The 24733-nt window shown below is 38.5% G+C and overlaps 1 protein-coding gene and 1 non-coding gene across 2 annotated transcripts; both read right to left on the reverse strand.

The window, feature by feature from the left end:
• Window positions 1-1388: 1388 nt before the first annotated feature.
• SPESP1 (sperm equatorial segment protein 1) lies at window positions 1389-6904 on the reverse strand. Its single transcript, XM_016198237.2, has 2 exons — window positions 6835-6904; window positions 1389-2389 (listed from the first exon to the last, which is right to left on the reverse strand). Exons 1-2 carry the CDS (start codon window positions 6902-6904, stop codon window positions 1389-1391), a joined length of 1071 nt encoding a protein of 356 aa, XP_016053723.2.
• Window positions 6905-20730: 13826 nt separating this feature from the next.
• Window positions 20731-20892, reverse strand: LOC148094093 (U1 spliceosomal RNA). The gene has a single exon (XR_015713674.1). It is a non-coding gene; the product is annotated as a U1 spliceosomal RNA (small nuclear RNA).
• Window positions 20893-24733: the final 3841 nt, after the last annotated feature.

The raw sequence follows: 24733 nt of genomic DNA on the forward strand, positions 1-24733 counted from the left end.
CTTTCCATTTATTCCAAGCTAAATTTGGCCTGTGTATAGTGTACTTCTATTTTTACTTTCCTCCAAACCTGGAGCCACAATGGTATTTTTTAAAAACCCATTTAATCATACCCATCACACCCATCCTTTGCTTAAAATCCACAAATGACTTTTTGATCATAGGATAAAGGCTAAAACCTTCAATATGCAGTGAAAGGCCTTTCTGACCTTGTGCCCTCACTGGCTCCATCTGGAGATGCAGCCCCTTGCCCTTCTCTATATGCCAGCAACATCCTGAATTTGCCATACTCACTCTCAACTCAGAGCATTCACACATACTGTTCCCTCTGCCTGGAACACCCCCTCCTCTCCCCTTCCCCACACCCTCATCGTTAGCTCTCACCTAAATGCTACCTTCTCAGGGTAACTTTCCCATTATTCTTGGTCTAGGTGAGGTCAACTTTCTCATACCTTCATAATAACTTGTCACAACTGACATTTAAATGTTAAAGTTATTTGTTTAGTGTCTGTATTTTCTACTATAATATAATCTCAAAGAAAGAAGAAACTAGATCTTATTATTGTATCCCCAAAACCTACCATTTTGCCTTGTACATAGTAAAGGGTCAATACATCTTTATTAAACTGTAAATGACTGGATTGACGAATGGATACATAAATAAATTTAAATATTGGTCAAATCATGAAACAGAATTACCTGTACCATAATTATAATATCACACAGTTAACTTTAATGACGTTAATCATACTCCCAAATAAAAGATTTGCAAAGCTTCAATGTTACACATATGTAAATAAACAAAAGGAGGAATAAATGAGAATGACTTCACTACCAGTTCCTCACTGATGCTCCAAAAGTACTTACCAACAAAGGAAAAGAGATATCTTAATATATCATCCACCTTTCAAAGAAGGCACAAATATATCCAAATAAAAGTAGTTTTGAAACAAGCTCTACTTCTCTATGCTATTCAGACAGAAAACTCAGATTCTCTGAAAGAGTAATACAGACCATATATCCTAAAAATGTACATTTATATGCAATCATTTAAAACAAGCTACATATATAGATTGCACAGTCTCTTAACTCTTATTAAATGGGTGAATTTAACTAACTTATTCAAGTAACATCAAAGTTTAAACATTTTAAAGATTAGATCTTCATAATTTTTTAAATCAATTAATGAAAGAAAACTACAAACTCCTGAACCAAAATTTTATTTTAAATTTTAGGCATATTAGTGTGTATGAAAAATGTTCATAGCACATGACTTGTAAAGATGCTAGCACATTGAACTACAATAGAAAATATTTTTATACAACTTTTGGATCACTAGTATGCTTATTTCTCCTGTGAATGAAGGCCCAGTTTTCTTAAGTCACCTTTGTCATGGGATATCAAGTATGTTTAAAATTTTTATATTATTATTTAATAACCTCCTAATAAGGCTTTGAGTTTGTGGTCGACTTATACATAATGTTCTTTTCAATGTAAGGACTACTATAGCAGCTTTTTGTCTCATATTCAGTGGAACATATTTAATATTTAAATATTGAGATAACTTAGATCTAGAATTATACAGCATAGTAATAACAGTTTCCATGTCATCCATTCTAAAACCACTGCGTTCTAGTGGTAATCCCTGAGATTTATACATTTTTTGTAATCTGTGTTCTGCTGCTTCTGCTATAGCAAGGCTTCGTCTTAGGTGCTCTCTAGAGGCTTGAATGTCCTTTCTATATTCTGGCCTCAGGCTCTCAGTAAGAGGTACATGTTGCACTTCCGAACGAAGATTTGATATTTTGTCCAAAATTTCTTTACTCACAATTAGTGGGTTATTTTCAAATAATGCTGTATCATATTCGCCTGAGAGCTGAGGAACATCTTCTATTTCTGTGGAGGTTTCCCAGTAAGTGCTCCTACTTGAAGGACTTGGAGGTAATTCAGTAACATTTGGCCATAACATTGCTGCCCCTGTTCGTGGCTCTGGCAGTAACTCGGACTCTAGTTCTGGCTCTGGCTCTTCTTTTTCAATATAAGGTTCTTTTGTACGTAAAACAACAGAAACATTGTTTGGTTTAATTGACCAGAATGGTGTACTTTTAGTATATCTTTCCTCCACTTGTGCCGGTTGGAAGTCTCTAGTAGGTAAAGGTGTAGCTTTATTACTGAAAGGGTAACTTAAAATACCATTCTCAGTTGAAACTTTGCCAGGTGAAATTAACTCCTTAAGTTGTGATGCCTGCGGTCTCACAGAATGAACACTATGTGGAGTCTTTGAAATTTTCTGATGGCCTGACTTCTTAGTGGGAACACTTAGTACTAGCTTCTGTAAAACTTGTACATAATGATTCAAGTTTTTTTCTTCGTCAGGTGTCACAGTTATTTCTTAAGGGGAAAAAATATCAAACAATAAATAACATTTATTATTATATGTGATATATTGACAAAATCTACTGACCCATATTTACTTCATATGCTACCACTTAGAAGTTAAAATAAAGCACCAAGAAATAAAGCATATCTGACAGTCAACTCTCACTTAAAAGAACAAAATTATTTTCTCAGATTCTTATTAAAATGAGCAAGATTAGTGCAAAAGTTGCATATTAACACAATTCTTTTTGCGAATGCTCTCCCATATAACTGATGATTCAGTAGGTAACATATTAAAACAAAAGTCGTACCCTAGCCAGTTCATTCAGTGGTTAGAGCGTCAGCCCTCGGACTGAAGGGTTCCAGGTTTGATTCCAGCCAAGGGCGCGTACCTCAGGCGTAGGCTCGATCCCCAGCCCTGGTTGGGGTGCGTGCGGGAAAGCAACCAATCAATGTGTCTCTCTCACATTGATGTTTCTCTCTCTCTCTCCCCCCCTTCCACTCTCTCTGAAAAGCAATGAAAAAATTCTTATGTCCTCCGATAGTGGTGTGCTTAATTAGGTTCACACTGGCTCACCAGAGCCAACTGTTAAATTTTAAGAACTTTGTGAGCCAGATATTAAACATAGACATCATTAAAAATTATCTGAATTTGCATTTTAATAAATTGTATTGAAAATAAAAGTAATAAATATTCAAAACTCATCACTTTCTTATTTTATTTCATTTTACTATTATCTTAGTTCTTGAGGATACTTATATCTAGGGTATCTGTATGGTAGAAACACTAGAATGCTGTGCTACTGTATATCTCTTTCTACCTCCCTGTTCAGTGATGTCAAGTAAGTGGCTTGAAACCAGCAATGATGGGGCAAATGCTATAAATCAGGGCTTACCCTTCTTTCCAAAAAGCTAGTTAAACATTTACCAGTATACTACTGCCTTTAACCCAAAAAAGATCTAACTATAGCCTGTGGGTCATCTTCATCCAACTGTTTTTGTAAATATAGTTTTATTGGAACCAACCAGTCTTGCCCATTTGTTTATGCTCCAACAGTAGAGTTGAGTAGTTACAACAGAGACCACATGGCCTGAGAAGCTGAAAATACTTAGTACCTGGCCCTTTATAAAAGTTTGCAGATTCCTCTCTAAAACGTCAACATTTCACTTTTACAACAAAAATGACAGTTCTATTTGTACTGGTATTTTGCAGCATCTGAGTAGTGAATCCTCTCATTTCCAATGTGGAAAACAAAAAAGACTACTGAATAAGATATTCTGAAATTCTGCTCAACTTCCCTACTCCTAGTCAGGAGTTTGAAATTTTAAGTGTTGGAACTTTGTATTGAATGTAATTTTGAACAGGTTTTTGCCACTGTCATGGATACAAATTGATTTAATTCAAGGAAGTAAGTCATGTTTTAGCAAATTCTAATGCATAACATCTACCTGAACCACCCCCACCCCACCCTCAACCCCACCCCGCAGGCAAAATGAAATACAGTAGTAACAAAGTTTTTGTTCAGGAGGCACTTTTTATTTGGCTGTTTGGCAAGCACAAAATAATCCAAAACTACTATATATTTATACGTTTTGCCTCTCTTCCTTAACTCTTCTGTTACAACTTAGAAAGACCAGATGAAGTTTAATCAAAATTGAATGCATATTTCTAAATTTTAAAGAAGTGGTAATGAAAAGTTTAGTGAGGCAATATGAGAGTGGGAAGATACTAGATTTGTCTGAAGATCTAGGTTCTAAAAGTTTAGAAGAGTTTCATCACCCCCAAAATAAATCCATTCCTAATTGCCCCTATCCCTCAATCTAAGCAACCACTAATCTACCTTCTGTCTTTATGGATTTGCCTATTCTATACATCACATATAAATGAAATCACACAAAATGTGTTCTTTTGTGACTGGCTTCTTCTACTTAGCATGTTTTTAAGGTCACCTATATTGTAGCATGTACTTCAGTATTTTATCCCTCCTCCCCCCTTTTTGTCCTGTAATGTCAGTTGTTACTTCTCCTCTTTCATTTCTGATTTTGTTTATTTGGGTCCTTCCAGTCTTTTTCTTGATGAGTCTGGTTAAAGGCTTATTAATCTTGTTTATCTTTTCAAAGAATCAGCTCCTGATTTCATTGATCTTTTGTATATTTTTTTAAGACCCTATTTTATTTCTGCTCTGACCTTCCTTCTATGCACTTTGGAATTTGTTCATTGTTTCTTTTCTAAATCCTTTAGGTCTAAGGTTAGATTGCTTGAGGTTTTTCTTGTTTCTTGAGGTAGGCCTGTATTACTATGAATTTCCCTCTTAGGACTGCTTTTGCTGTGTCCCATAGGTTTTTAGGTAGTTGTGTTTCATTTTCATTTGTCATAAGGTATCTTTTCATTTCTTCCTTGATCTCATTGTTAACCCATTTATTGTTTAGTAACATGTTATTTAGCCTCCATGTGTTTGTGTGTTTTTCAGTATTTTGTGGCTTTTTGTTGTTGTTGATTTCTAGTTTCATACCATTGTGGTTGGAGAAGATGCTTGCTATTATTTCAATTTTCCTAAATTTATTGAAATTTGTTTTGTGGCTTAACATGTGGTCTATCCTAAAAAATGTTCCATGTGCACTTGAAAAGAATGTATATTCTGCTATTTTGGTAAAATGCTCTAAAATATCAATTAAATCTATCTGGCCTAATGTGTCATTTAAGGCTGCTGTTTCCTTTTTTATTTTGTCTTATAGACAGCATATACAGGGTGTCCCCAAAAATGTATACACACTGTAACAGCTGATAGCTCAATTTTGGAAATGAAATGTATTTTAATAAACACTGCCTTTATAATTATTCAAAGTGTGTGTATACGTTTTTTTGGGATACCCTATATATGGGTCTTGTTTTCTTATCCATTCAGTTAACCTATGTCATTTTATTGGAGCATTTAATACATTTACATTTAAAGTGATTATTGATAGGTAGTATCTATTGCCATTTTATTATTTATATTAATGTTCCTTTTTTCTTTCTTCTTCTTAAAGAAATCCCTTTAACATTTCAGCAATCCCAGAGTGTACTATATGTATCAATGTCACCTAAACTCTCCATATATGTTAGTCAGTTGGGACCTACTAATCTACAACTACCAAAATGCAATAACTGGTATTAGTAATAATGACCATCAGACTTCAAGAAAAAATAATATCATCTTCAGCATGTTCTGTTCATTTATGGCAAAGAACATTTTTTACAAAGATTTTTGTTTAAAACAACCAACAATCATAAATACTAGTATTTAATGGATTAACTTATTTAAGGCGCTTTATCCAGAACTTTTGCAGCTACTAATCCATGATTTAGGTTATGTTGTATTTTCATTTTTAAAGTATAATTTCTAACTAAGACCTTTTAACAATTCTGAAATGTAGTCATGCATAACTAGCATGAATTTTAGTGCTTTACACCTACCTATTAAATTTTATTTGGTTAAACCAAACCCTAACATTACAAATGCTATGATGAACTATAGTTAGACTAGGCGGATAAGCCGAAAGTCGTATCTGGAATATCAGCTCTCAGACGCTGAACTTCACTACTTAAATACCTCAAGGTGACCACCTTATTAATTTTCCGCTATTGAGGAAGGACAGTTCGAAAGTCATAATTAACAAAGGTTTCTAATTCGGTGCTCCCGAGGATGCTCTGTAGTAGTGCACAGGGGGTCAGTGAGTGTCCCAGACCGCTGCCCACTACCCACATGTTCTCCATGCTTTACCACAGGGGTTAAACTTTTTCTGTAAAGGGCCAGATAGTAAATATTTTAGGCTTTGCAGGCCATACTGTCACTGTGGCAACTAACTCCGCTGTTATGACAAGGGAAAGCAGCCATGGACAATACATAGAGGAATGAGTAGGGCTGTATTCCAATAAAACTTTATTTATGAACAATGAAATTGGAATTTCATACTTCTTCACATGTCACTAAAGGTCATATTTCATATTCACACTTAAAAATGTAAAAACCATTCTTAGCCGTCCAGCCGCCAGAAACAGGCCACCTTGGCCCGCTGGCCGCAGTTTGCCCGCCCCACCCCCCTGCTTATCACACGGACAGTGACTCTCAGACGGGGGAGGGGCGGGGGGACACGGACCATCAAGGACCCTCTCCGCCGAGGCAAGGTCACACCCGCGAGCCCCACATGCCCCGTCCGGAGCGCCCCGTCAGTCTGGGACCCACTGTCCGCATCACCGCGTTGCCAGGCCAGCCCTGCAGCGCGCAGGTCGGAGAGGAGGAGGCCGCGAGTAGAAGAGGACAAACGTCGGCGTTGGAGGCCAGGACCCTGGACAGTGGCGTGTGGGAGGAGTGTGGGACCCAGGCACAGAAGAGCCGAAACTCCGGCGGCCCCGGAACCCGGAGTTCCCCTAGGAGTGTCCCCCGGGTCGTTGCTACCTCAGGCCGGTCACTCACTCGGATACGCCGGCACGAACGAAGGCCAAGTCAACAGCGCAAATAGAAGGACTAAGGACTCCATGGGCATCGTCCGCACCACTCCGCCATGCGATGGGAACGTCCTGGGGCCACCGGGACGGGTACTTCAGGGCCAAAGGGGAGGGTCCCGGCGGCCGAAGATCCTGACTCAGGGCCCTGGGCGCCCTGCAACCGTCGTCCCCAGCGCGCATGCGCAGACAGTGTCCGGGCGGGGAGCGCGAGCGGCCGAGGCCCGCCCCCTCCTGGGGCCGCGTGCAGGGGCGGGGCGACCACGCCCGCCGCGCCCCGCCCTGTTGCGCATGCTCTCTTATGCCCCCGGAGCTTTGTGCGCAGTGCAAGCCTCGACGCCCTGACGCCCCGACACCCTGAAGCCCTGACGCCCCGACGTCCCGACGCCCTGAGTGCAGGTGCTCCGGCCGATTGGGAGCGGCAGGCCTCGGCCCATTCAGGGGAGCTGGGCCTATAACTGTGCCCAAAGCGCTGTCCCAGAGCGTAAGGAACTGTCTGTGGGAAGAGGCAGGTAACCTGGCCGTTACAACAACGGGGGGGGGGGGGGGTTGTGATGGAGGAAGCGCTAGGCACTGTGGAGCACACCTCTGTGTGCCCCCCTCTCCAAGAGAGCTGGGAGGACGTTGCCTAGTTGGAGGAGAGCTTGGCGCTCCCCAAGAACTGAAAATAGTTCACTGTAATTGCAAGAGGCGGGGCGCAGTTGTTGAGGGAGGTGAGGGAGGCAGAGGCATTAAAGCCACTTTAAGGGGTTCGGGTTTTGTTTTACTTTTTCAAAAGGTTACATTCCTGTTTTGTGTTGTTTTTAAAAAATATGTCTCTATTGATTTAAGAGAGAGGAAGGGAGAGGGAGAGAGAGAGAAACATCAATGCTGAGTCATTGACCGGCCGCCTCCTGCACGCCCCCTACTGGCGGCTGAGCCCGCAACCTGACCGGGAATGGAACGGAGGTCGCCTGGATCTTAGGTCCATGCTGTACCGCTGAGCCAACCCGCAGGGCTTTTGTTTTGTTTTGTTTTTCATTTGAAAAGACAAACCTGTAGCTATGGAGAATAGACCAGTGGTTGGTTGTCAGGGATTAAGGATGAGCGAGGGCATGAGTATAAAGAAAGAGCATAAAGGAGTTTTGTGAGGGTGATGGATAGTTGTGGTGGCCACAGAATCTAACGAAACATGTCTTAAAATTCATAGAACCTTACACTACAAAGAATCAATTTTACTGTATGATAATTTCTTAAAATTCACCTGTAATCACTGCCTCAAGAAGCAAGGGACTTAGATTTTATTCTGAGGCATTGTGGACATACTGCAAGGTTTTGAGCTGGGAAATGTGTCATCAGACTTGCACTTCCGATGGCTCATTCCCTGTAGCATAAAGAATGGGTTGGAGGGAAGCCAGACTAGAGGCAGGGAGCCAAATGAGAAGGCTGTTCCAGTAATAGAGGCACGGATTAATAGGGGCCTGGGCTCATGGTGCCAGAGGGCGCGGGACATGTGGGCAGATTTGACAGACATTTAGAGCCAGAATCAACCAGGCTGGGAAACTGAATGTGAGGAATGAGGGAGAAGAAGATGGTGCTCATAGTTCTGGCTTGGGTACCGTTTCATGTGGTATGAGATGGGTGATACAGGGGCGGAGGGGATGGAGGATGATAAGTTTAGTTTCAACATTGCTCTACTGAGAAGGGCTTCGACCTGCTGGAATGGCCAGTGTAGGAGCAGATGGATATAGGGCCCTGGAAAGAGCTGAGATGGAGAAGGAGGTTTAGGAGGCACCAGCCACTAGAGGCGGGGGTGCATGAGATCGCCTAAGGAGAGTCTTTAGAGTGAGAAGGTCATTGGGCCTTAGATAGACCCCTGAGTAGGCTAGAAAGGGGAGGATGGGCCTGCAAAGGAGACTGAAAATGGGAAGTGGGAAACCAGGAGATAACAGAAGCTTCATAGAGGGGGAGGAGCACAAAACTGGCAAATGCTTCTGAGAAGTCACATGAGAGGAGGACTTAGATTTAGCAACAAGATCCTTGGCAGAAACAGTTTCAGTGGAGTGGTTTCAGCAGAAAGAAGCCAGACCACAGTGAGCTGAGGGACGACTGAGAGGTGAGGAAATGGCGATAGCTAGGGAAGACAACTTTTTCAAGGTTAGGGTAGGAGTCTTTAATGTGCTTAACCAGGGCTTAATCCAAACAGAGCAGCCTTCTAGAACCGAACAGTTACAACTATTTGGAAAGCAGTCTGGAACATGTAACAAAAGCCTTAACATACTATAAATACTATGACATAAATCATATGATATAAATTAAGGGGAGATATGTCCTGAGACACACACTGTAGTGGATCATATTTGAGAGATTAACTGAGGTTCACCCTCCTTGAGCTTACTTGTCCCTTACCTTTCATTCCACCACTGAGATATCAGTGATCACCTTATGCACTTGCCTTAGGGAAAGACAGCTAAAATCTTGAACAGAGACATTAAAAAAGGGGCTGGATTTTTTTTTTTTTAATTCATGGTGCATTTAAAAGTCAAAGCACTTTAGTAAGAGTGCTGTTTAGGTGAAAAGTTTTATTTGTTTTGTTTGTGTTTTTAGTGGACATGCTTAGCTTTGAGTATCAAAAGCCAAGGAACCTGGAGAACAGGAGAGCATAAATCATAGGTTAGGGGCAGATTTAAGATGATCTAAGGTCTGTTTCCCTGATCCAGGGTAAAGTTTCTGGGAGCAGAAAAGGGGGGTTGCAGTTTGCATACAGATCCCCCAATATTTCTTTTAGTGTATATCTAAAACTCACATTTACCTGCTTCATATTCTTTCTCCCAATGGGTTTTGTTGTGTTTTTTTAAAATATATCTTTATTGATTTGAGAGAGAGGAAAGGAGAGGGAGAGAGAGAGATAGAAACATCAATGATGAGAGAGTCATTGATCAGCTGGAGCCCGCAACCGGGCATGTGCCCTGACCGGGAATCAAACCCCGATCGCCTGGATCCTAGGTCGACGCTCAACCACTGAGCCACGCCCAGCCGGGCCCAGTGGGTTTGAATTAATAGGCTATGAGATATATGTGTCCCTCTGGGGGAATAAGCATGTTTGGGAATTCCTGCTCTTGTCATCATAGGTCACTTGCCACTGTTCCCACTATTTTCTTGGGACCAATGCACAGGGTAGCTCTGATCCATAGCAGTTTTCAAATGTCATGTCACAAATGTCACTTCCTAACAGCACTTGTGACAATGCCTGGAAAAATAGTTTAAATTCTATATTTGTTAACTGAATGGACAAATAAGTGAATCCACTCATCTCCCTATCCATCCATCTACTCCATCATTCTAAAAATCACCATAACACTTAACAGCACCAGAGAACCTGTGGCTTTGTCAGAGAAAGGCTTCAGCCACCTGGGGGCAGCAGAGCCTCACCAATGACCAAATGGTACCTGGCAGTTACTTGAGAGCATCTCTCTAGCTGTGAGTCTAGGAACTGGATTCTGATTTTGTTGCGCTGAAGCTTGTTTTGCTATTGTGTGTTTTGTTTTACTTTCATACGTAAAATTCCAAATGTACCAAATAGAATGTAATAATATTTAAAGTGTTTCAAAACAACAGCCTTTGTTCTCCAAGTGAGATTTTCTTCATTACAGGCTGTCTACAGGAACGTTGCACATCTAGTCTTTCTCTGACTGTTAAAGCTGCTCCGTACGAAGCTCATTGCAGACAGACCTGGGCTGAAATCTGTTTGTAAAATGAGACCTGGGAGCACACAGAAGAGGCAAGATGACCCTTGGAAGTGCCCTCTTTCAACAGGTTCTGCCCCACTTAAGGTAAACAAAATGCATTTTTTATTCACTATACAGAATTCTGAATTGACTCCATGGGTGTTTTGTTTTCCCATGGGGTGTTTTTGTTTTGTTTTAATAAATAGGTGGCAAAGAAATCCTGGAACGAGAATGGGAATAGCTGGAAAGTGGTTGCAAGCATATGAACCTTGGAGTGTTTTTAGTTCTGTCCAGGAAAACCCTCCCTCATTCCTGTGGGTCTACCAAAGTCAGTGTGTAGCCTCGTGAAAATCTGAGAATGTAGCTGGTGACTTACAGAGATGTCAGAACAATGATTTATTGCTCCATGAATCCATCCACCTAGGAAGGTCCTGGAATTCTAAAGGATTCCTCAATATAAATTTAATTTGAATTCACTTAACCTTTGAAAAATGAAATATGTCCATACTATGAAGAAAGGTTTTTAAGGACAGGGACCGTGTCTTTTTATGTTTGTAATAAGTCCCAGGGACTTTTTACAGTGCCTAAAGAACATGGGCTCTGTAAATGTTGTTGAAAAGCATGTGGCACTTTGTGGTGATGCCACCAAATCAAATAGAAAGTGACCTCAGGTTAGAAGGACCTTAATTCCTGGGATCTCATTTTCTTTATCCCTCAAATAACAACCCTTTGTATTTGAGTACTGGCTTTAGTCTAAACCTTATAGACTCTATATTTCCTTTAAGGGTAGGTTAAACAGATATTGACATCCATTCTCCATAGATGAGAAAACTAGGCTCAGGCTAAAAGGTTTGGCCAGGTCATCCAGCCACATCCTGAAGCAATAGGACTGCAAACCCAGGTCTTTTGACTCTAACACACTTTTCATTGAACCTTTCTGGATTAGAAGATCATTGGACTTGTCAATCTCTTGAAATACTTTTTCTGTCTCCAGCAGTGGATTTCAGTCCTCACAGCACATTAGAGTTAGTGCAGAGCTTTAAAAACAAATAACCACTAATCAAAACTGTGTCATATTGGCTGAGGGATAGACACAGAGCTCAATGGAACAGAATAGAAAGTCCAGAAATAGATCCAGACACATGTGCCCAGCTGATTCTTTTTTTTTACAAAATGTAAAAGCAGTTCAATGGGGAAAGGATACCCTTTTAAAGAAATGGTGCTAGAACAATTGGACATCCATAAGTTAAAAAAATAGAAACTCAACCTAAACCTCACACCTTTTACAAAAATTAACTCAAAATGGATCACAGATATAACTATATAAAACTTCAAGAAAAAAATAGAAAATCTTCAGGACCTGGGACTGAGCAAAAGTTCTTAGACTTAACACCAAAAGCATGAGCTATACAAGAAAAAGAATGATTAATTGGACTTCGTCAAAATTAATAACATTTGCCTTAAGAAAGACCCTGTTAAGAGAATGAAAAGACAAGCTACGGACTTAGAGAAAATGTCTGTAAACCACAGATCTAACAAAGGACTAGTATACAGAATATGTAAAAAGTCCTCAAAACTCAACAGTGAAAGAAAAAATCAATTAGAAAATGGGCAAAAGACAGACACTTCACCTCAGGATAGACAGATGGCAAATAATGCACATGAAAAGATGTTCAATGTCATTAGCTATTATGGAATTGAAAAAGTCACCACGAGATACCACTGCACACTTATCTGAATGACTAAAAATAGTGACACCACATGCTGCAAAGGATGCAGAAAAATAGAATCATTCATGAATTGCTGGTGGGATGTAAAATAGCATAGTCCTTCTGGAAGACAGTTTGTCATTTTCTTATAAAACTAAACATGAAACAACTGTATGACTCAAGAATTGCAATCTTGGGCACTTATCCAAGAGAATTAAAAACATGTTTTTACAAAATCTGGACATAAATGTTCATAACAACTTTATTCATAATAACAAAAAAAATTGGAAACAACTCTGTCGTCATTCAGTGGGTAAATGGTTAAGCAAGCGGTGGTACATCCATACAGTGGAATACTACTCAGCATTAAAAAGGAATGAACTATGGATACATGCAGCAACTTAGATGAATCTTCAAGGAATTATGCTGAGTGAAAGAAGCCAATCCCACTTTGTCATGGTGTATAGTCCTTTTTAATATACTGTTAAATTTAGTTTGCTAGTATTTTGTTGAAAATTTTTATATCTATATGTATATATTGGTCTGTAGTTTTATTTCCTGTGATATTTTTGTCTGGATTTGGTATCAAGGTAATAGTGGCTTTATGGAATGAGTTAAGAAGTATTTCCTCCTCTTCTTTTTTTGGAAGAGTTTGAGAAGAATTGGTATTCTTCTTTAGTGTTTCATAGAATTCACCAGTGAAGCCACTTTGTCCTGGGCTTTTATTTATTGGAAATTTTTTTTATTATGGATTACATTTTTTCACTTGTTAATGGTCTGTTGATATTTTCTATTTATTCTTGAGTCAGTTTTGGTAATTTGTATGTTTCTAGGAGTTTGTCCATTTCATCTAGGTTATTTTTATTTTATTTGTTGACATACAGTTGTTCATAGTATTCTCTTATGATCTTTTTATTTATGAAAGATCAATATGTCTACTTCCTTTTCTGATTTTATTTTATTTTTTTACTTTCAATATTATTTTGTATTAGTTTCAGGTGTACAGCATAGTGTTTAGACAATCATGTACTTTACAAAGTGTTCCACCCAATATTTCCAGTACCGACCTGGAACCATACATAGTTATCACAGTATTATTGACTATATTCCCTATGCTGTACTTTACATCCTGGTGACTATTTTGTAACTCCCAAATTGTACTTCTTAATCCCTTCACCTCTCACTTAGTCTTCTTTTCACCCAGTCTCCCAACCCCCTTCCCCTCTGGCTTTATTTGTTTATGTCTTATCCCTTTTTTTCTTAGTAATTCTACCTAAAAATTTGTTAATTTTGTTGGTCTTTTTAAAGAACCAACTTCTTATTTCATTGATGATCTCTATGAATAGAATAGATAATTCTCTCTTGCTTATCTGTGCTCTTATCTTTATTATTTACTTCATTCTGCTTGCTTTGGGTTTCATTTTCTTTTTTAGATTAAATTAAATTCTTTCCATCACCATTTATCCCCCCCATAGCCTCTTCTACCTCTACCTATCCTCCTTACCCCCTCCCTACAATCACCACACTGCTGTCCATGTCAATGAGTTCTTTTTTTTCTTTTTTGCTCAATTCCTCCACCCCCCTAGCCCCACCCTCCCTGACAGCTGTCAGCCTGCTCTCTATTTATGAGTCTGTTTGTATTTTGCTTGTTAGTTCAGTTTGTTCATTAGATTCCACATATGAGTGAAATCATATGGTACTTGTCTTTCTTTGACTGGCTTATTTCACTTAGCATAATGTTCTCCAGGTCCATCCATGTTGTCACAAAGGCTAAATTTCTTTCTTTTTTTTTGGCCAAGTAGTATTCCATGGTGTAAATGTACCTCAGCTGTTTTATTCACTCATCTACTGATGGTCATTTGGGCTGCTCCCAAATCTTGGCCATTGTAAATAATACTGCTAGTTTCTTAAGTTATAAATTTAGGTTGTTGATTTGAGGTCTATTTTTTTCTCTTAGTACTGCTTTCACTACAATTCATAAATTTTGATATGTTGTGTTTTCATTTTCTTTTGTCTCTAAGTATTTTGTAATTTCCCTTGTGATTTTTTTCTTTGACCCATTGGTTGTTTAAGGATATGTTGTTTAATTTCTCCCTATTTTTTAATATTTCAGTTTTCCTTTTGTTATTGATTTTTAGTTGTGTGGTTTGGTTTGGTTTTTTTCATTGTGTTTGGAAAGTATACTTTGAATGCTTTCATTCTTTCTCAATTTATTGAGATTTTTCTGTGACCTAATATTGATGACCTCTCCTAGAAAATGTTTCATATGCACCTGAGTGGAATGTGTGTTCTGCTATTGTTGGCAGAATGTCCTATATATGTATATTAGGTCTAGTTGTTCTATAGTGTATTATTATTATTATTATCCTATTTCCTATTGATCTTTTGTTTAGATGTTCTACTCATTATTCCAAGTGGGGTATTGAAGTCTCCAACTATTATTGTAGCACTGTCTATTTCCCCTTTCTATTTTGTCACTGTTTCCTTCATATATTTTGGGGCTCTGTCATTTGGTGTGTATGTGTTTATAATTGTCATAAATTCTTGATGAACTGACCCTTTTACTAATATATAATGTCCTTTTTCTCCTTTTAAAAGTTTTGACTTAAAGTCTGTGTTTTATTAGTATAGTGACTCTAGTTCTCTTTTGATTACTATTTTTGTGGAATATCTTTTTTACATTCTTTGGCTTTCAACCCATGCATGTCCTTAGATAAAATGACTTTCTCGTAGACAACATACAGTAGTATCATTTTTTTAATCCATTCTGCAAATCTCTGCCTTTTGATGGGCAGTTTAATCCATTTACATTTAAAGTAACTACTGATAAGGAAGAACTTAATTCTGCTCTTTGCTATTTGTTTTCTGATGTCCTATACCTTTATCCCTCATTTTCTTTATTATTGCCTTCTTTTGTGATTAACTAATTTTTCTGTAATGTACCATTTGATTCCCTTTCATTTCCTTTTGTGTATAATTTTTAGATATTTTCTTAATAGTTACCATGGGATTATAATACCCTAAATTTATAGCAGTCTTGTTTGAATTGAGTCCAACTTAATTTCAATAACATGCAAAACTTTTCTCCTCTACAGCTCCATTTCCCCCTTTAGGTTGTTATTTTCACAAATTACATCTTTATACATTGAACATGCACCCACTTACATAGACTTATAATGATTGTTTTTACTTTTGTCTTTTAATCATGTAGGATATAAAAAGTGGAGTTAGAAACCAAAAATACAATAATACTAGCTTTTACATTTACCCATGTAGTACTTTTACTTGAGATTTATATTTTTTCATAAGGCTTTGAGTTACTGCTTACTGTCCTTCGATTTCAACCTGTTGATGTAAGAAATGTCCAAACCTGTAGAGAATTTTTATAAGAGTTTATCTGAGTCAAACTGACACCATTGTTGGGGAACAAGATCTCAAATGCTCTGGAGAATAACAGTTTTGCAGCTGCTTTTATGCTTTGAGATTAAGGAGGGAACTAAGGAAGATTATATGGAGGTGGGAGGAAGCAAGGTGGGGATTAGGTTACAGCAGCGATTTTCAATTGGTATGTGACAAGAATTTTTAAAACATGCAATACCTGACTATTTAGTCAGAGGCAGTGACTTCTTTTTCCATAGATTGTCCAATTAAAAAATGACAACAGCCAGCACAATAGCTGTCTGGTGTGAATGAATCAAAATTATACCAAGTTTTTTGTCAGATCGGTAAAAAATATATTTTTTGGAGGATATGGTAAAGCAGGACATCTCCCTGCAGGGACCCTCAGAAGCCCCAGAGAAACTGATGAACTTAGTCACTCTTTTCCTGATTTTCTTGCATTTCTTAAGGAAGTTGCTGAATCATAAAGTTTCCCTTTGTAAGAGATAGACCATGTTCATAGATTGGAGAATTCAATATTATGTTCATGTCAGTCCTTTCCAAGAGAGCCCAGAAGCAGACCCACACATACACTGTCACCTGACACTAAAAACAAAACAAAACCGGAATTCCTGTGATACTGATTTAGTATTTTTTAATTTGGATACTGATTACATGGAAGTGTTGCGTTTATGAAAATTTAACAAGCTGTATACTTATTAAATGTGTACTTTTGTTTTTGTATATTATATCTCAATTAAAAATTTATTTTTAATCCCTTTATAAGAATTCAAATGATGTTTTCCAAGATTAAGCTGCTATTCAAAGCAATTCTCCTTAATTCTCTTCAGTTTTAATACTGTCCATTAGGTCTTTGGTTGCTTTCACAGATTACTAACTTGATTGACAGGCATTGTTAATAAGTGGGAACAGAAGTGCCATCTTGGTGAGTTACCCTTGATCTCTGGATAGTTGCTCTTCAGTCTCTTAATAATTATTGGGTCACTTGTTGGATCCCACAAGTATGTCCAGACTCACTCCATTTACCTAGCCCATATGGCAACTTCCAGAAATACCACTTCTTTTAGAACCACTAACAGGCAGCTTCTGCATCCTATTTTTAAAATATCTTAAAATTTACTTTAATTGAATGGTGTCTAGAAAGAGACAGATGTAGGCTTGGGAGACCCAGGAAGTGAGAAATAACTTAGGGAAGGAGAAGAAGCATTCTTTATATTCCAAGTTTAAAATAGAACAATATGAATAGGTACAAATATGTAATTTTAATTCTTCAAGTAATATATTATCTTTGTTTGATAAGTGACTTTAATGTGTTACCTAATTGAAAGCTTTGCCAAAAATACAGTAGGATAGCTCTTTTTTTTTAATCCCTGTACTTGGGATGGTATAGAGAGACCTGATTTTACTTACAGGATCCATGGTATCTTTTTACATACAATCACCACTGCCTTTGGTCTCTGATGTGGTCAGTGCAAGAGAGAACACAATGATTTTTGGAGTCAGAACCTAACTGACAACATGCTCCATTGTTCTTAAAAGAATCTCTGCCTTAAAAAACAAAAAGTAATGTAAATACATCTTAAAAAATTCAAATGAAGCACTCTTACTCCCAAGCATTAACCATTCTTAACAGTTTGCTGTGAATATAGTATTTCCTGAATTATTTATGAGCACACATGTGAATGTGTATTCAGATTGCTCTTTTACATTTATTTTATAAAATAAAATTATACTATGCATGCTGCTCTACAACTTGCTATCATCTCCCCAATAGATCCCAGACTTACTTCCAACTCAGTGCATGTAAATTAACCTCCTTCTTGCTGATGGCCGCATAGTAGTCACAGTATGAATCTACAATAAAATTTTTAACTCTCTTGCTAGAATCTAGGTTGTCAACTTTCCACTTTCACAAATACTATATTTAGTAATGAGCTTTCCTTTTTCATATATTTTTTTAAACGTGCCAATATTTCAGCACACCAAATTCTTACAAATGGCCTTGTTGAATCAGAGGACATCATATTTAAAATTGTGTATATAGGGCCAAATTTCCCTCTAAAACATTTGTACAGTAGTCACCCATTATTTGGGGCTTCACTTTATGCAGTTTCAGTTGCCCACAATCAACTGACGTCTTAAGATATTAAATGGAAAATTCCAGAAATAAGCGATTCATAAGTTTAAATTGCACTCTCTTCTGAGTAGCATGATAAAATCTCTCGCTGTCCTGCTCTGTTGTGCCTGAGACATGAATCATCCTTTTGTCCAGCGTTTCCACACTGTGTACACTACCGGCCCATTAGTCACTTAGTAGCTGTTTCGGTTATCAGATGAACTGTTGTGGTATCAAAATACTTGTGTTCAAGTAACCCTTATAACAGCCTAACGCTCCGTCACAGTGCCTACATTAGTGACCTCACTTCATCTCATCACAGAGGCATCATATCTCACATCATTACAGCAAGAAGAAGGGTGACTACAGTGCAATATTTTGAGAGGGAGAGACCGCATTCACGTAACCTTTAATACAGTATATTGTTATAATTGTTCTATTCGTTATTGTTAATCTTTTACTTTGCTTAATTTATAAATTAACTTTATCATAGGTATGTATGTATAGGAAAGAATAGTATATATCAGGTTCAGTACTATCTGCTGTTTCAGGCATCCATGGAGGCCTTGAAACATATGCCCTGAGGATAACAGGGGACTACTGTACTAAATTCCCTTCCCACAAACACAGATATAAGTGCTCAAACCACGCCCTTGTCGGGGAGGACTTTCTTATTTGGGTCTCCATTTTCACACAGGTGATCCATTTTCAATCATTCATGAATTACAGTGCCCTTTGTTTTGACTGACACTGCAGTTTAAATTTTCCTGGTGCTGCAAAGGGCCAATATTTAAGTGGTTCAGTTAATGAAGTTTCTGTAACCTATTTATTCTTTTAACATGTTGATGATTATCTTTCAGGTCTAGAAGTCTTTTATTGCTTTTTAAATAACAACAGGCAAAGATGTTCATCAAACCTGATCACAAATGACTTTATTTCAAGGCTTGGGTCCTGCCATAAATCATTATTTATGGATTCCCCAGATCATGCCATTGGTTGGAAGGCAACATATGATGCATGAAAAACACCATCATTCTCTTTTACTACTATCTGTTTCAGCACAAAACCTCCACAGTGCAATAGCTTGGTTGTCAGTAACATTGTATATTGATTTTTTAGTTATTTAACTCGCAGGGGGTACAGCTTTAGCTGGACCATATACTCTCCAAATCTTTTATTTCATTACATATTCAAAAGTCTATATCCCTCAACAGTCTTGGATACTTTGAATTTCAGCCCTGGAATGCCAAACCTAGGGCTTTATGAATTTACATCACTTGGGTGTGGCAGCAGCCTCCAGGTGATTTTGAAAAAAAATCTCTGCCAGAAACTTAAAAATTTCTACATTCATCTTGTTTTCAGTTTGTAAAAAACACTACTGTGGCATATACATAATTGCATTTGTTGTTGTTGTCATCAATAAATGCTCTATTAGAGTTAGAGAGACGTCAGTTTGGGGAGGAGTGGGCAGTGGTGTATGGAGGCACCCAAGCTTCTGGCTGAATGCTCCTAGCGTGAGTGCCTGTTTGAGCATGAAGGGAAATCACAAGCTTCTGTTCCTCTCTAGAAAAGACTCCCAGGCTCAGCTGGTGAGAAATCAGACATCCTATGAGATCAGAGTGTGCTGTACTCTGAAGGGCTTAGGCAGGGTGGCCCAACCATCCTGGTTTGCCTAGACAGGACTGTCCCAGTTTTAGCACTGAAGTCCTGCATCCTGGAAAACCCAGAGGATTGGTCACCCTAGCCATGCAAACAGGCTCAACTACATCTATCACTTTGTCATTTTGTAGAAATGTCAAAATGGTTATAAAAATTATGGCACATTTTAACATTTACATGTAATAAAATAACTCATTTTAAAACACCTCGAATGTACAGTTCATTATACTTGAGCTATTCACAAGAAAATTTCAGAATTTTTCACAATATTAATTTACACATAGCAGTTCAGTAATGGCACAAGTTAAAAATTGTAAAGTGGACATCTTCCTCCATTTTTTTTTTTAAGAAAACATGATTTTAAATATTCCTATCTTATTTATTTCTAAATGTCAGGATTATCAGTCAAACTTTAAAACAAGTCCTTGGCAATCTCCAGATTATTCTTGGTGACCTTAACATCCATTTAGCTATATCTTGGGACTAGAAGGGCATATAAAGTTATTTCTTCTTCATTCTTGTTGGTCTATCCCTATGACTACAGGAATAGCCTCAGATAGTTAATATGGCTAAATTCTAAATGTAAGGCCCTCTGTGAATGCCAGGCCTGGGCCATGATAGGCCCTGAGGGGGTGGGGGTAGGGGTGGGGGTGGGGTAGTCAGTGGTCATCTAGCCATTAAAGAGCAAAATGCAAGAGATTCAGGAGGGAGAATTGTCTGGGCAAAGTAAGCCTGCCCCTAGTGCAGACACTGGGGGACACTGAAGAGAATTTTAATACAATAATAAACTGAAAGGTGATCTGCTTTTAATTATCACTACTCGTTGACCATTCCAATAAATGGCAATGATAAAATACTCCTCCCTGAAAAGAATATGGTTGGCCCGGCCGGCGCAGCTCAGTGGCTGAGCATCCACCTAGGATCCAGGAGGTTGAGCTTCGACTCCCGGTCAGGGCACATGCCCGGGCTGCGGGGCTCCATCCCCAGTCGGGGGCGCACAGGAGGCAGCCCGTCAATGACTCATCATTGATGTTTCTCTCTCTCTCCTTCTTCCTTCCTCTCTCTGAAGTCAATAAAGATATTAAAAAGAAAAAAAGAATATGGTTGGTCTAACGTTCTAAACAATAGCAGTTAACACTGCACAGGTAAGGATAGCTGTGAATTAGCACATTGGTTTATCACTTATACTTGGGTAAACATCACCCTGTTTGTGAGGGCTAATTTGGTGAACTCCCAGCTATACAGTTGGCCCTGACCCACTTTTTTCTTTTTTATAAAATGGGAGAGTGAGAATGCAGTCCCCCACTACCATGAACTATGCAGTTGAGTTCCCCACATTTGGGGAAATCGCAGGGGTCAGCACATGGGAGTGCGATGGATAAGACTCACTCTGGGAAAACCACCTTTGTGATCATGGTATCTCCTCTGCACTTTTGTTTTGAGGTTGAGTTCAAACGTTTCACAACTGTCCGAGCTCTTTGGTGTAGTGTGTGCCACCAGCTCTTGTGAAATGACATATCCCTGCGTTTAGACAGATTTGATGTAGGCAGTGATGGGGCACAGTTGTAAAGATGAGGAAGCAGAGCCCAGGTTAATTCAATTCCATCATTCTTGGTGACCTCTGAGAGTTTTTACTTGTACTTAAAATTGAAAACAGTGAAATAATGTGCCAGTTTTGATATATGTCTCAAAAATATATTGTGAGGTATAATTTTTTGTCAGTGAGTACAAATTTTAGTTCATACATGAAATATATTTAAAATGTGTATCAGTTCTTTTTTAAATAGTTGTTATAAAACTAAGGAACAAATCAAGAAAATTATCACTGATTATTACAGAAACTGTCATATAGCAGAAAGGACGTGCTAAATATGTTAGTATTTACACGTATCTGCTTTAACATCAACTTTTAAAAACTTTGGTTTTGTCCTATGTCTATAAGTAAAGTGACTTGCCCCACATCATACAATCAGAAACTACAACAGCAGAAACTTTGTTTTTCTGACTCTGACATCAGTACTTCCCACAACCACACAATCATCTTTCAGCATCTGTCCTTGCTCTCTTTTCAACTGTAATTCAAAGTCTTAAAGACCTGGATCTAGAAGTTCAGTGGCAAAATAATCTATTTTTCAAAAGGCCAGAAGTAGCTATGGTTGTTGTCTATTTCTTTTTTTCCAAGTATAAATGAAGGTCTGTGAGACCTTCCACCTAGCTCCTCTGTGAACTGCGGGCCCCTCTGGGATGCTCTTCAGTGAGCACATAGCAAAGCATGTTGGGAACTAGATCAGAATCAGGAATTTTCAGGGGTTTGTCCCCCATCCCTACAGGCTTCATGGGTGAGGTGAGACCCACACAAGAAATAATCCCAAGAGTTAAAAGCAGTGGTTGGGGAGAGACTCATAGCAGGCACTTGAAGATTTTATATTGCTCTGCATGGCCAGTTCCATTTTGGTCCAATATGTATGTATGTATGTATATTTTTTTTCCAGCCATCCCTTGTATCCCTCTACCACATTTGTGCACACTGGTTTTTAGCATGCTTTCACTCCTGACAGCTAGTATCTGCAGTGTTGTCAAAGGGTTTCCGTAAGGCTGCTGGAGGCTTCTAAGCCTGTACACAGGGAGAGCCTGAAGTACCTGGGAATTTATATCCCAAACAGTAGTTCTTAACTGATGACTGAGGGGTGCAGAGGCATAAATGCTTCAGTTCCCTTGCCCCAAGGGGATAACTCTTAAGAGTCACCCTACGCTTGTTTCTAGAAACCCCCTGTGGGACTTTGCTTGACACCACACCCTTACCAGCTTCCTTCCCTTTTTGGTACATTCTTCTACTCCCTTGGTCCAATATTTAGGTAGACACTAGGCATTGTGACACAGTGGTCCATTATGCTGCTAATGACAAGAACATGTCCAGGATGTTTTATGTGTCCAGTTAAGAAATCGGTTGTTCCACACCTTTCTATTTTCTTCCCAGGCTAGCTCTACCCTTTAGTGATGAATCATACCAATATCTGAAGCACATGTTACTACTCTCTGCTTTCAAGGATGGGAATTTATGGGTTTTCTTCCCCATGGGGAGGGAACATAAAATATAATGTCAACACAAACAATTTATATCTCTTACTAAAGCATGGTAAACTAGGGTGCATGTTGAACTCTAGCTTTAATTGAACACATTCTGGTCTAGCTAGCAGGAGGCCCTCAATGAAGTTTCTGAACATTTTCTGCTCTTATCTTTGAAAAGGTTGTACAATTTAGCTTGAACAATTTGGCTTGTTCGTTTACTAATTTGTAGAAGAATAAACTCAAGATGTCAGATGTGTGAAAAGTGAAATATTTTAATAATGTATTCATAATTCAACTGATAATATAACCCTGCTATCTTCACTCTGAATTATTTTTTAACTCAATCCTAGCCCCTGTGGCCTCTTGACTACTTGCTCAATTCTGACATACAGGAATGGCTGGAGGGCTCACGTAAACTTGGCATATATTCCTTCTTTGGCATCGTTTAAGGTATTTAAACCCAGTGGTGTACCTAGAGTCAGACAATGTCTTCACCACTGAGTTTTTAATATGTTAAGAAACATACACCAGCAGCATCAAGAATCCGGCCTTGCTGGGTTCTCACTGGATTTGATTGCTTCTCTGGAACGTCTGGCCAGCCCACTCTGGCACTGTCTGTGGGCAGGTGGCCCTCTGTCCCCCTCCTCCCACAACAAAATATACCTTCTCTTTATTTCTTCATGATCCATTAGTTCAATAGACATGTTGGCTGTTATTTATTTTTTCTGTTTGTGAATTGATTTTAAAAAGTTTTTTTGAACTTCCCTTTAGGAGTACATTTTTAAACTAGAATCAGTCAGGATTTCACTTATAGTAATTTAAGAAATTGGCTTTCTTATTTTTAGAATAGTGCATGCAAACAAGTCAAAATTTATTGCTATTAGTGAAAATTAAGTGATGTTAGCTTATAAAATATGAAATAGGCACCCTGGCCAGTGTGGCACAGTGGTTAGAGTGTCAGCCTGCACACCGAAGGGTTGTGGGTTTGATTCAAATTTCTGGTCAAGGGCACATAGCTGGGTTGCAGATTTGATCCCTGGCCCCAGTCTGGGTGTGTGCAGGAGGCAACCAATCGATGTTTCTCACATTGATGTTTCTCTCTCACCTCTCTCTCTCTCTCTAAAAATCAATGGAAAAAAATATCCTCAGGTAAGGATTAATAACAACAATAAAAATAAAATAGGTGTCTGGCCAGTGCTGGTCAGTGGTTGAGCATTGACCCATGAACCAAGAGATCACGGTTCCATTCCCAGTCAGGGCACATGTTTGGGTTGCAGGCTCGATCCCCAGTTGGGGGTGTGTAGGAGGCAGCTGATCAGTGACTCTCCTCGATGTTTCATCTCTCCCTCTCCTTTCTCTCTCTCTAAAAAAATCAATAAAAACATTTTTAAAAATGAAATAGGCAAAATATTCAGTAATATAAAATGCAAGTCTATCTCTCGTTTGTTATTCAGGAACATAAGGGAGGAAAGAAAAAGCTAGCCTTCATTTTTACCTGAAAGGAAACAACAAAATTGAACATAATATATCAAGACCAAAGCAATTTAGGTTTTGGCAGAATTGTTCTTCCTAGGTCAGCTATAAAGAAGCAACATGGGGGGATGCCCGGCCGGTGTTGCTCAGTGGTTGAGTGTCAGTCCATGAACCAGAAGTCATGGTTCAATTCTTTGTCAGGGCACATGCCTGAGTTGTGGTCCTGATCCACAGTGGGGGGCATGCAGGAGGCAGCCAATCAATGTCTCTCTCATCATTGATGTTTCTATCTCTGTCTCCCTCTCCCTTCCTCTCTCTGAAATCAATAAAAATATATTTTTTTAAAAAAAGAAGCAACATGAAGGTCTTGGTGACATTATAACTTCACTTACTAATAATTACACAAAATAGGAATTATTCAATATAGTGTTCAACCCACGGGTTTGTTATTTGGGAAAAATAAGTTAGATTCTGTTTTCATAGCTTATACCAAAATTGTCTAGGTAGATAGATCAAAGAGTTAAATACGTAAACATCAAGCCATAAATAGAAAAATGTACAATTACATATCTATAAGGTTGTATTCATTAAACAGAATCTCTCTAAATGGGGAAATAACTTTCTAAGTTTAAAAGAAATGTTAGAAACTAAAGGGAAAATGGCAGTAGATCTAACAACATTAAAATGTTTAAAGTCTATATGAGACAATAAACAAATTAAAAGACAAACTAGAAACTG

The sequence above is a fragment of the Miniopterus natalensis genome, chromosome 1 (genome assembly GCF_054644295.1).
Source record: "Miniopterus natalensis isolate mMinNat1 chromosome 1, mMinNat1.hap1, whole genome shotgun sequence".
NCBI classification, from domain to species: Eukaryota; Metazoa; Chordata; class Mammalia; order Chiroptera; family Miniopteridae; genus Miniopterus; species Miniopterus natalensis.

What these genes read in the sequence shown, in the direction of transcription:
- SPESP1 (XM_016198237.2), bottom strand. Translation starts at nt 6,904, where the DNA reads ATGCCCATGGAGTCCTTAGTCCTTCTATTTGCGCTGTTGACTTGGCCT. An exon ending in GTTCGTGCCGGCGTATCCGA is followed by an intron (nt 2,390 to 6,834) that starts GTGAGTGACCGG and finishes TTTCCCCTTAAG; the next exon opens with AAATAACTGTGACACCTGAC.